A 12,649-nucleotide genomic window follows, 5' to 3' on the forward strand; every position below is an offset into this window, starting at 1 on the left:
GGCTTTTTTATCCCCTCAAAAATGTATCAGCAGAAGTCACTAGCCTGGCCATCACCTCTGCTGTCAGAGGCTGTGCATTGATCGCTTATCAGCATTAAAATATTTATAATTTATTTCCACATTAGCTGCCTAATATAAAATTCTGGCTCGAGTTTGCCTGAGGTCTTTCTAATGCTGCATTTTGGGCTTTTAGAGGATTTTACTCTCAGGCATTATAAATTAGGCTTCATGGCCTTCCTACTGCAGTAAGTGAGGCTTAGAGCAAGTAAAGAGAGAGGAACTGAAAACAAAAGCTCTGAAGAGGAAGGAGGAACCAGATATTGGAGAATGATGTTTAGGCCTATTCCAGTACTTAGTAGTGTTACTGGATACTTAGTATCCAGTACTTAGCTAGTATTCTCTCTGCCTGGTTCACCAGAGCAGACATCGAAGTCCTGGAATGCATGTGATGCAGTAGAGTGGTGCTTTGTGCATCAGCAGTACACCTGGGACTTGATGCATGGCTAGAATGGTACAGGAGGAGGTGGTCTGGAGAGGATGTGACATCTCCATCCTTGGAGATTTTCAAGATTTGGATTGATTACGATCATGTCACCAAATGTGACCTGATCTCATATTGGTGACGATCGTGCTCCAAGTGGGAGATTGGACTGGATGACCTCCACAGGTCCCTTTCAGCCATTGCCTCTGTGGTCTCAGTGCTGAAGATCTATTACATCAGGTTTTGTAATTCCACCCTTCGGCATTAATTGCTTTCCTGGCTCTTAGCTTTGCTCAGTCAGCATATCACTTGTGAGTACCAGATTTCAGTACTTTCAGCATTCCACAGGTGGGGCTTTTTATTAACACCAAGGCTGACCTTCTACTCTTTGGATCAATTCTCTATTTTTGTGCCTAGTGCATGTAAAAATCTATAAAAGCAGCACAGATGTACAGACACCTAATAACAGCAACAGGTTTCCTCTTTCTTTGAGACCTTTAAGCTTAGAATGATGGGAGTGGGAGGAAGATCTGGTGGCTTCCAGCACATAAAGACAGGAGTTGTGCTTGTGGGCTACACAGTGCCCAGAAACAGAGATGTAGGTAGAAGGAATGTCATGCATATTGCACCCATATTGCACCCAGAGCCCCCAGGCTGTGCTAGATGGACTGAAGCACACTTAAACATGTGCTTTCTGAAAACCAGTACCAGGCTTCTTTTGCTGATGCCTGGCTCGGCCTCTGTAAAGGTAAGGTACCTGCCTCAGCAGTGTGTGTTCTTCTGACCTTGGGTCCTAATGCAGAGGCAAGAAGAGGTCTGCAGCAGGGCTGCCATGCTCTCCTCACCTGCACTACTCTTCTGTAGCTCTGTTGGTACATGTTTTAAACAGCTTTAGGGACTTCAATAAAGAAGCTTCTGTTCATTGCCACTGGTGAAGAAATAAAAATGTTTTTACAAGTTAGGGTTGCAGAGTGTTTTACTGCTTGCTCCCTAGCAGAGCAGGTAGGGTTATGTCTGGCAGATAAAGACCTGCTGTAGATTATTTTTATATTCTGTCACCACATAGCATTTCTGGCTTGTCCATGTTCTTGAGTGTTACTAATACACTTATTGGAGTTTTTAACAGAATGTTTTTTGTTGCTTGTTTTGAAAAAGACTCAAAAGTAGCTTCCTCCAATTACCAGATGAACGAAGTGTGTTTCAATGAAGTGTGCCAATTGCAAATGTCCATAGATTGGTTACTGAAAGATAAATATGAGTATATTTGAAAAGCTGGCAGAAAGTATAAGAAGATTCCCTGTCTTGATGTGCAGAAGACAGTGGCAAATTGGCAGACTAACTTGAGCCTTGTTAGAGACTGCTCTAAAATGTGTTAATCTATACATCTGATTTAAATCCAGGGAGTTCTCAGCAGTCCAAGTGTTGTGCAGTTGGTTTTATTGATTTTATTCACCTTACAAGCTCTCTGTGAATGGTCTATATTATGAATATAATCATGTAAACTAAGATTTCAGTAGTGTCATTTCAGTCTGAAACATCAGGTAAAGATTATTTAAAATTTCATTAAGTCACTTTCTTTGCCCAGAAAAAAATTTGAGGCAGAAACCTGATCAAACTCATACTTCATGAGTTAAAATATCAGCATGTGTCTCTGAGAACATATTAGAAGTACTCACATGGCTTCTGTTCGACCTACCATCTTAAGATTCCTTTAAAAAGAGACTTGCATTTGGGGGCATGTATTTTTAAGATGTTAATAGATCAGCCCAAATATTTTGCATCTAACAGCCATGAGAGGTCACATAGATCTCTTTAGAGACTATGCCTATAGCCACCCTTGTTGGTTTCTGCTTAGAGAAAAGAATTTGTAAACACCTGGACAGTATTTTTCTACGGTGGTAGAAGTGTGGCTTTTGATGCACTATTGGGACATGAGGGTGGGTTTTGGCCACAGTGAAGTTCAGGTCTGCTCCTGAGGATGACCAGCACAGATCTGTGCTAATGTCAAACTTTGAAGCATGTTGCTATATAGGCAAGGGGAGATATGCAGAAATAATAAAGAATTGCAGAGGAAAACGGGCTGGGGAGGATGCAAAAACTGTTCTAGAAGAAGGGGAGGAAGAGATGAGGGTTCTGTGATTGGTGGTGCTAGCAATGCCAGAAGTTCAGTGCCACTGCCTTGGCAGATCTCTTCTTGTTTCTGATCCTAGGAAGATTTTGAAGGATGTGCCATCAAATGTGTTTTTTTTTCCTGTGCAAGCCTGAGAGCAGGAGAATGCTGGAAATGTGCAATGCAGCTTGACAGGTGTTATACTGTGCTCTCCAGTGAAGTTGTAAGCAGAGATACAGAGCTTGGTATCCAGAGCTTTGAACATCCTGGTGCTTGGGGTGGAAATGCAGGCGGAGTAGCAGACACAGGAATCGGGAAAAAAGGGCATAAAATAACTAAGACCTTCGTGTGCTGTTTTATTATTAGGACTCCATGATTTTTTACATCTTGTAGCTCATGTCATTTAATATTTATGCCCTTTTTAAAAATAAAGCGTTTACCATGTGAAGCACGAATGCCACGCTATGATTCTTGCGAGCTGCAGCCGGTGCGGGCGGGCTTTGTGCGGCGGGGATGGCCATCGCCCCCGGCACACCCGCGCCGAGGGGAGACAGAGCTGGGCAGAGCTGGGCGGCGTTCCCTGCGGCGGCTCGCCGCTCTGTAACCGAGCAGCCCGGCGTGGGGCTCCTTCAAAAGAAGCGCCATAGCTCCTTGGTGTGGGCAGGAGGCGGACGATGCTGAGGTACCGGGGGCGCGGAGGGTGACGATGAGGCAGCGGCCGTCGAGGTCTCGGCCGGGCGCGCACACGGCTGTCAGGGCGGCGGTGGGCAGGGCACGGCGCGGTCCCCACGGCCCAGGCGCCGTTTCTGAGCCGCCCACGGGTGCGGGGACAGGCGCGGGGGCGGCGGCACCGCCGTGTGAGGCCGGGGGGTGCCCGGGCGCTTTGTGTGTGCCGGGGCCGCCGAACAGCTCGGGCCGCCCCGCACTGCCGGGGCGAGCGGCTCCTTGTGTGGGGGCGCGGGGCGGGGCGGGCCCCTCTCCCTGCCTTCCCTGCCGTGCCCGCCCGGCCTGCCCGCTGCCGTCCCCGGGCGCAGCGCGGCGCCGGCCCGTTGCCATGGCGAGGGGCGGTCACGTGTGGCGGCGGCGGCGGCGGCGGCGGGGCTGACGCGCGGCGGGGCGGGGCGGGCGGGCGGCGGAGTCGCGGCTGCCGCCACCTTCCGCACACCAGCAGCAGCAGCAGCGGCAGCAGCGCGGGGCTCTGCGGAGCGGCGGGAGCGCCAATGCCCGGACCGACCCAAGCCCTGTCCCCAAATGGCGAGAACAACAACGACATCATCCAGGATAACGGGACCATCATCCCCTTCAGGAAGCACACGGTGCGGGGGGAGCGTTCCTACAGGTACGGCGGGGGCGCTGCGGCGGGCGTTGCATAAGGCGGGCGGGCTGCAGCCCCCTCCTCTCCCCCCGGCCCCGCATTGTCCGGCTGCGGAGCGCTCGGGGGAGAGGCGGGATGCGTGCGGGGGCTCGCCGCGCCCGGGCGGAAGAAAGGCGGTTAAAAATGATAATTAAAAAAAAAAAAAGAGGAAAAAAAGAAAGAGGAGGGGGCGGAATAAAAGGGAAGGCGAGAACGCCCCCCGCGCAGGCAGCCAGCTCCCCTTGGAAAAGAGCCGCAGCACCTCGCTGCGGATCTCGGAGGGAGGCGGCGCCGTGCGGGAGGCGGCGGCCGCGGATGGCGGGGCGCGGGCAGCCCCTGCCCGCCCGGCAGAGCCGCACCGGGCACCGGGCAGCGCCCGACCCCGCACGCCAGGGCGGGGGTGACAGCCGACCCCCGCTCCTGGGGCGGGGGTGACAGCTCTGCCGGTGCCTGCGCGGGGGAGGGCGGCTCCATCCCCGCCCCCCGCTCCCCGCCAGCCCCATTTTGTGTTTATTTATCGTCTCTCGTTTGGGGGGGACACCCGTCTTTTGTCGCAGTTGTAGGCATTTTTGATGAATCGTTTGGCATGCGTTGCTGGCAGCGGTTCTGCATTAACATCTCTGACAATATGTTCCGGCAGATAAGCTCATTAAAATTGTTTGCATTGTTTGATAAGGGTCGCGGCGCAGCCCGGAACGCAACTGGTTTGATGTGCTCCTTGCTGCCGACCCGAAGGGCGATAATACGGCCGGTGGCTCCTTATGTCAATATACAGTTATTTAAAATGCTGCCTGGATGACAGCAAGCAGTGCCGCTGCAGAGAACACGCCCCTTAAAGCTGATTTCCAAGCAGCAGGAAATGATGCTGCTCTCAAATATCTGACTAAAGTGGCGAGTTGTAAGCTCGAATACATGAAAACAAGCGTGGATGACTTGGCTTGTTTGTCTGGAGAAAATCGCAGTATTTTTTCTTCTGCTGAGGAATAACGGAGCTGCTACCGGCATTTGGCCATTAATAACCTTAACAGTGAATCTCATTGTTGATCGCTCACTGACGGATGAGCGTGAAATGCGTCGGAGATCCCAGTGTGTGGTTAGTTTGAATTGCACAAAATTTAGTCTGTGTCTCTCTCTGAAGCTGCTTATGCTTTGTGCAGCGGAGCCCCAGTGCACACATTTAGCACAAAGTAGCAAAATTGCTTTTGCAAGGACCTATTTCTAGGTCCTTTCTTGCAGAACGCCTGGAGCTCTCACTTCCTATATCTAAATTTCAGCTGAGTAGTACAAGATTCTGTTTTAAGGGAAAGCTGTGCTTCTGTCATGCAGCTAAACAGAAATATGAAATAAATTTGAAATATCATGTATCCAGCTTTAGTTACTGTGACATGCCATAGGTACCACTGATTGCTAACTTGTTTCCTTCAGAAGAGTTCTTTGGAAAACCTCTGTTACATGGGGTTCTCCGTTCTTTTTCCGGCGGTTTGTATGTGTTTTTACTACAGTCATCAACAAGTCAGTTTTCTTGTCCTTTAGCCTGTCAAATCATACACTGAACTATGTCTAGAAAAGACATTTTGTGAGGCTGTGTTCAGCGTGTGATGACAGGAATAACTGTATCACTTGCCCAGTTTTCCAGAAATTGTGAAGATGCTCTGCATCTGAATAGCCTTTCATCCAGAGAAGTACTCCATAGTCTTTTAGGGATTTGTATCCGTTTGTATCCCTCTCTAGAACAATATAAAGGAATACAGAACTACTGATGCTAGCATTGCATGTTATCTTTGGGCAGTAAATAAGCAATCCAGTTCAAGATATTTCAGAAATAAACCTTCAATGCACAAGTAAAAATTTCCACTGAGGAATTCTATTTAGGTTGGGTTTTTTTCCTTTTGGAAACTTACCATGTTCTGCAGACTCATAACTCCCATATCTGTTGATTTCTTCCTTTCTCTGGGTGAAAGGGAGAATGATACTTGCTTCCATCTGAAGCTAAAGTCCTTTATGAAGTAAATGTCAAGCATAACAGAAGGGAAATGTTAGAGAAAATACATGAAAACTGGTGAAGCTTCTTCTTGATACTGGAAAAATGGGTTTTAACTTCCATGAAAACCTTTAGTAGCTAGGCAAGTTTGGTCCTTGTTCAGTGTGAGTGGCAGCAGGAGACCACTGGGTACAACAGATGAATTCCATCACTTTAGTGCCTGCTGCCACACTGGACTGTCAGTGCCATTCCAGACCTCTGGAGCAGCTTGTAGGACCTCGCCATATGACACATCAAGTTGCTATGCCTCTGATTGCTGGGCTGGCTTCTTCCATCTAGGAATATGGAATAAATATGTCATTAAACACACCCTGGAGCTTGACGGCAGATGAGCAGTTGTAGAAATTTAAAACACTTCTGCATCCTGCTGCTTTGCTCCTAAGTTAACCTGCATCTAACATGTGTATAGAGGTTCAGTATTTGCCTTTCCATCCTTCTCTCCTGTAGTAACAGAAATGCTTTCTCATTTTACAAGTTTTAACATGTTCTGTACCTTAGATTTTTTAAAACAGAAGTAATCTTTACTGATCAGAAAATTTGTGTTCATCAGATTAGATATTCTCAGACCTAAAAAAAAACCCCTTTGCTATTTTAATACCAGGTTTTTCCAAAGATTTGATATCCAACTCCTGAAGCAGATTTAAAAACAGCTGCAGGTTGTACCATTTTACTGACTAGGAAGCTGACATGGAAGCTGAAAGTTATCCATGGAGCTGAGGATGCAGCAGGGAATTGAGCTTATACCACAAGCCCCAGCCATGTGCTCTGTATGCAAAGCTACAAATAGTTTTCCCAAGTCTTCCAAAGGACATATTATATTTTGCAGACTGGGACATACAGGCCCAAGGTGTTAAGTTTCTCATCCAGCTTTACTTAGCTGGTAAATGGAAACCAGGCACTTTGGCATAAAATTTAGACACAGGGTGATGTTACCTTTCAGAGTTAATAACTGTAATCAATCTGTATTGCTGCAGTGAAATGCTGTTTCTTGTGCTTCAGATCTGGAGACTGTTTAACATTTGGTACTGAGGTGTCTTTTTGTTGGCCCGAAGTAGACACGGGGTAAATTCTGAGAACGGCATCACATTTAATGATAGTTTTACTTCTGCATTCAAAGATGGCTGAAAAAATTCAATGAGAAACCAAATCAACAGCTGTGGGGATAATTTTTTTTTAAATAAGACCTGTTTGCAGTGTTGTTTTTTTTTTTGCCAGGTATCTTGTGTGCTTGATCAGCTCATCATATTTTTAAAAGCTAAAGTATTAAGAGTGAATACTTCTAGGCTCAAATGGCATACCTAGTCTAAATCACCCTGGCCCTAAAGAGACAGACTGTTGTACCTTCCTTTGCAGGATACTGTGCTTTACTTCCACTTTGTCTCTGTGTGTTGCTGGAAAAATGGTTTTCTGGTCCTTCATTCCCTGGCTATATTTAGTTTATACCCAGAACTTGCATGAAGCAGAGGGGAAGGGGCTGACTTCCTGATTGTTTTTCTTGAAATCACTAGGCTAGAGGGAAAGAGTATTTCTGTTTTAGTTTTTATCTATGAGTGTCTACCTTTCTAATGTTATCTCTTTTAGATATTTGTTTTTCCTAAGTGTTGTCTTCATTCTAGAAATCATTGTGTGAGCAGACAAATGGTGGTGCTGTGCATAATAATGAAAGCTAGACAGCAGTGGTGATTTCCTCACCCACTGCTGGAATAAGTTGTGGGGTGTTACAGAGCATATCTGGCTGGCTTTTACAGCACTATGAGCTGATAACTTCCACACTGAAAGTCAAGATTTACGTTACAGCAAAATCTGTTTTGGTCTTTGCCTTCTGAATCGCAGTGAATTGCCGGATGCAGGCTGGCCCTGGGCAGTAGAGAGCATCCTTCCCTCGGCAGGAGCTGCCCCTGGCTCTGGTGACTCTGTGCCTTCCACACATGTGGCTTTACTCAAGGTTCAAAGGGGGAACTATGGCTTTGCCTTACTCTGGGCAGAAGGAATTTCTTGCTCTAAAATTAGTCTCCACTGAATATGGTAAGCAGGTAGTTACACTGAAGTAAAAAAGACCATTTGTGTTGATAAAGTTAATATATAAAGGCCCAAGCTTGAGAACTGGGAAGATGATACAGAGTAAAAGCAGTCTTCTCTTCACAGTACTGATAGATGTGACTTCTGAAACCGTAAACACCAATCAAAGCAAATGCTATTAAATATATTAGGAAGTGAATCTTTATTTTCAGAGGCATTTTCTTTGACCTAACAGTTTTATTGCAGATTATGACAATTTTGCCCTAGATTTCATTGAAAGCAGGAAAAAGTCAGTAACAAATGTTAAAAAAAAACCCATCAACAAACTAGCATAAATTACACCCCATAAATTTGGCCTGTGCTTTTCTAAAAGCTGTAGTTGCATTAACCCCCTTGTCTGCCAAGCATCTGGATTGCAACGAGGTAGTTACTCTCAGGGAGAAGACCATCCTGGTGACTTAGAGCCAGCAGCTTACCAGCTAGCATTAAAGAGGAACCAAGGCAGAAATCTTTCCTTGGGTTCTGTCAGCTTAGGTACCCTCTATTTTCTCTTGTTTCACTTTCATAAAGCTGTCTTCCTATTGCTGCCACTGCTGTTCTTCTTTAATCTTGTTTTCTGCTTAGGGAGTGCTCTGCCTAGAGAGAGCTGTTTTGGTGAGAATCTTCTGATGGGCAGATCCAGCTCTCAAAAAGCACAGGGTAAAACTGTCTGAAGATAACTGGGAATCACATATGAGTGCATGTAAAAGTCTCTGAGGGTTAAGAAGATGACTGCTCAATGCTGCATTAGTAGCTTGAGACTTAGAATATTGGGATATCTCTGCATTGTTGGGATATCTCTGTTGATCTGGATTTAAATCTTCCTAGATGATACCCTCATAGTGTTTTGGGGGCTGGAGGTATTTGTTTAAATCAGGGGCTAAGAGAGAGGGGGCTTTTTGGGGACTGGGGGGAGAGGGGAGAAAACACTCCACAGACAGCCCAGTTTGTGTAAGGACATTGAGGTAATTTTCAGAGAGCACGAAATCCTCAGCTTACACCCAAGTGCTCTCACCATAAAGGTCTGAGAATGCCTAATTTGCACCCAGCCTCCGTGGGTTTCAGAAACATCCTGTAGGTGGGAGGCTGCGTTCTGGGTTTTGTTGTGTGATGTGGGGTTTTTTTTAACTACCTTGTTGAGCTGCATAGCAACAGCAGTGTTTTTTTGGCATATGAACAGAAAAAGGAGCAAGTTTGGGACATGTGAGAACTGAACCTGATGCTGGCACTTTCAGAAACAGACATTTTGGCTTCTGTCTCGTGTCTTCAATCTAGTCTTCCTAGAAAACAGGCACTGAAAAATATGCTGCATTGTGAAAGAAAGGTGATTTGGAGGTGGGGCTGTGGAGCAAGAGACCTTGATTAAAGCTATTTCTTTGGCTTGTTTGAGGGAGATGCAGTTACCCCATCTGGACCACAGGAATGTTCTTCCAGGGGGCATACCTAACTTTTGTGATATAAAAGGACTAACCTTTTGTGATATAAAACTTGTTTTGGGAGCCACTAAGAAAAGAAAATGTGTGGTAGGTCTACATTTCAAGCCTTGGCATTTGAATGTGTGACTCTTTAAAAATATCTTCAGAGGTTTGGGGTTTTAGTGGGGAGGTTAGTTTAATTTGACAGTCTCTTCTCCTTCCTCATGCCCAAAGCTAATTATAGCCAAGGCTTGGTAAGGAAGCAGATAAATAGTGTGCCAGCTTTTCGTGCACCTTTGTTAGATAATTGAAAATGAGTGGTCTCACCACATCTGTTCTCAATCACGCAGCCACCGGATGGGATGGCACCAAGGCCATGGTGGCGCGGTGGCAGCAGCAGCAGCGCTGCTCAGGGACAGCGTTTGGCTGCTCGCGTCCTCCTCGCTCCCTGAATCCTGGCCTCCAGCTAGCAGCGCTGGTTGCTCACTCCCAGGATCAGTGCTGGGGAATGTAAATGGAAAACATCCGTGTTTCTGCTGTGGATGGTGTGAGCTGCGCTGCGGAGCTGTTTGGATCTTGCTCAGATCTCTGCTGCCTGACTCACCGATAAAGCATCTTCTTCGTATTGTTTCATTACAATTAGGTGGGAGGGGAAAGGGAATATCAGCTGTAACGTTTACTAAACATGCATTTAACTCTGGGGGTTTAAAAATAGTGTTGTTTTCTTTTTTTTTTCTTTTTAGCACAGTTCTACTGTTTTGTGCTATGAAATATTGAATTCAAGATTAAAATCTTGCCTGTGATATTTTGAGAAAAGTTTGGTTTTCTAGTGGTATACCAAGTTATCAAATATTTTGTAGAGAAGGGTCTGTATACTGGAAGCACACCCATTAAATGTCTCAGTTTAACCACTCTGAAATAATTTCTTTTTTCCCATAGAGCCCCATGATTAGAGAAGGGTGCCTTTGTGTTAAATCTGGTTTTTTGCTATGCTATCCAAACAGGAAGTGTAAACATTCATTAGTGAATCGAGACTTAAGGATGTAGCTTCCGTAGGAAATCCTACAACTGTGCCAAATCATTCTGCCTGGAGAGAAATATACCCTGCAGGTTGTACTGTTGATCTTCTGGCCTTGTATATGACCACCTTGCATTGTATTGTCTCAGAGGCTTAATTTTAATATTATGTTTCTTGGCAATTTGGAGCCCTGAGTCAGTGGAACCCTTAGCTGAGATCTGTGCGCTTCAGTTTTATCTTTTAGGAGCAACTCAAGTGAATTTCCCCTCCTACAGCAGGGTTCCTTAGTCCCATACAGATTTCCTACCCAAGCAGCTGTAATTATTCAGAGATGCACATGAATGCAAATTCTTTCCTGTCACTCTGGAATGCAGTGTTGATGCTCAGAAGGGCTTACTGGCAATATGTATTAAACAATTTGGGGGGAGTGAAAATTCATTTTAGGCAAATCTTACACAGTTGTTATGCTTCGCTTCTTAAGGTTAATCTCTGTGGAGCTGGTCCAGTAATATCATGAATAGGAAGCACTGAAATATTTGAAGTAGGATACTCATTTGTTTTACTTACAGATTCAGTGTTACACAAATCATAGCTTGTTAAAATAACTATAGAATCTATGAGTAATTGTTTGTATGGAAGTGGAACACATAACCCAGTGATATGAAAGTCCCACGGGAGCTTGTGTATATAGAAAGACCATGGTGTGTAGGAGTGCTGAGAACAGGGAAGCAGTGGTAATTGGTTGGATAGAAGGGATACATTTTCCCAAAAGGACAGCATTCAGTTTTAATTAGTCATTCTGTTGGAAACCTTGTTATGCAGAATGGTGTTTGTTATATTTTTTTGAATTGAGTTGTTTGGGGTCCATATTGCTATTTACCCATAATAATGTTTCTAAGTTATACATTATGTAGATTCTAAGTCAGGGTCTAAATACATGGTTTTCAGTCAACACATTCATGTTGTGCTAGTTGTCACATTCAAGGAGGCAAAAGAAATATTATATTTTTATTTTTTTACTTCCTTTAAAATATCTGTGATGAAGACAGGCTGAGACACCTGGGGTTACTCAGCCTGGAGAAGAGAAGGCTCTGGGGAGACTTTAGAACAACCTTCCAGTACTTAAATGGGGCTTGCAAGAGAGCTGGAGAGGCAATTTTTACAAGGGTATGTAGTCATGAGACGAGGGGCAATTGCTTCGCACTGGGAGTATGTTTAGATTAGGTATTAAGAATAAATTCTTTACTGGGTGGTGATGAGACACTGAAACATGTTGCTCAGAGAAGTTGTGGATGCTCCATTTCTGGAATGTTCAAGACTCGATTGCATGGGGTTTTGAGCAGCCTGGTCTAATGGGAGGTGCTGCTGCCTGTGGCAGAGGGACTAGAACTATATGATCATTAAGGTCCCTTCCAACCCAAACCATTTTGTTATTCTGCATATTTCTGCCTGCAGAGGCATGGCTCTCTAGTGCACATTTTTAATCTGTGGCTCCCAAGTGTCAAATGAGTTCCACAGGGGTGCTGTGGAACTGCCTAGTCTCTCAAGCAGCTCTGTTTTTAATATGGTGAGGTGTTTTTTCCCACTACCACATTATGCACACCCCCCCCAGTTGCTCCTGAGGGGTTGCACAGTATGGACCTGGTGGTGCTGGTGAACAAGATGAACATGAGTCAGCAGTGTGCTCTTGCAGGGAAGAAGGCCAAGCCCATGCTGGGCTGCCTTGGCAGGCATGTAGCCAGCAGCTCCAGGGAAGTGATTCTTCCCCTCTGGTGCTTCTGAGACCACATCTCACATGCCATGTCTGGATTTGGCCTCTCCACTTTGAGAGAGACAATGACATGCTGAAGTGAGTGTGGCAGAGGGACACCAGGATGATCAGGAGGCTGGAGCTTGTCACCTGTGTTTGGTCAGTCTGGATAGGAGCCAGCTCAGGAGAAGGGAAGACCTCACTATGGTCTTATCTGTCTAGTGGGAGACTGTGTGTAAAGAAAATGGAGCCAGGTTCTTTGAAGAAAGAGAAAGGATGAGAGGCAATGGCTGTCAGCAGCTGCAGCAGCACAAAGTACTCTGGATATTGGGAGAGATGTTCACACAGCCAGGATGGTCAAGCCCCAGAAGTTACCCAAAGGGGCTGTGGAATGTCTGTCCTTGGAGAGACTTGAAACTGAG

At 45.6% G+C, this 12,649-nt stretch overlaps 1 protein-coding gene across 3 annotated transcripts in view; it reads left to right on the top strand.

The window, feature by feature from the left end:
- Positions 1–3,723: 3,723 nt before the first annotated feature.
- Positions 3,724–12,649, top strand: part of MAPRE2 (microtubule associated protein RP/EB family member 2) — a 57,567-nt gene continuing 48,641 nt past the window's right edge. For all 3 annotated transcript variants that reach the window (XM_066562959.1, XM_066562969.1, XM_066562976.1), the window contains exon 1: positions 3,724–3,930. In XM_066562959.1, the coding sequence (XP_066419056.1) occupies positions 3,812–3,930 (119 nt within the window). In that variant the 5' untranslated portion in view covers positions 3,724–3,811. The remainder of the gene's footprint in view (positions 3,931–12,649) is intronic.

This window comes from Molothrus aeneus, chromosome 1 (genome assembly GCF_037042795.1).
Source record: "Molothrus aeneus isolate 106 chromosome 1, BPBGC_Maene_1.0, whole genome shotgun sequence".
Lineage (NCBI taxonomy): Eukaryota > Metazoa > Chordata > Aves > Passeriformes > Icteridae > Molothrus > Molothrus aeneus.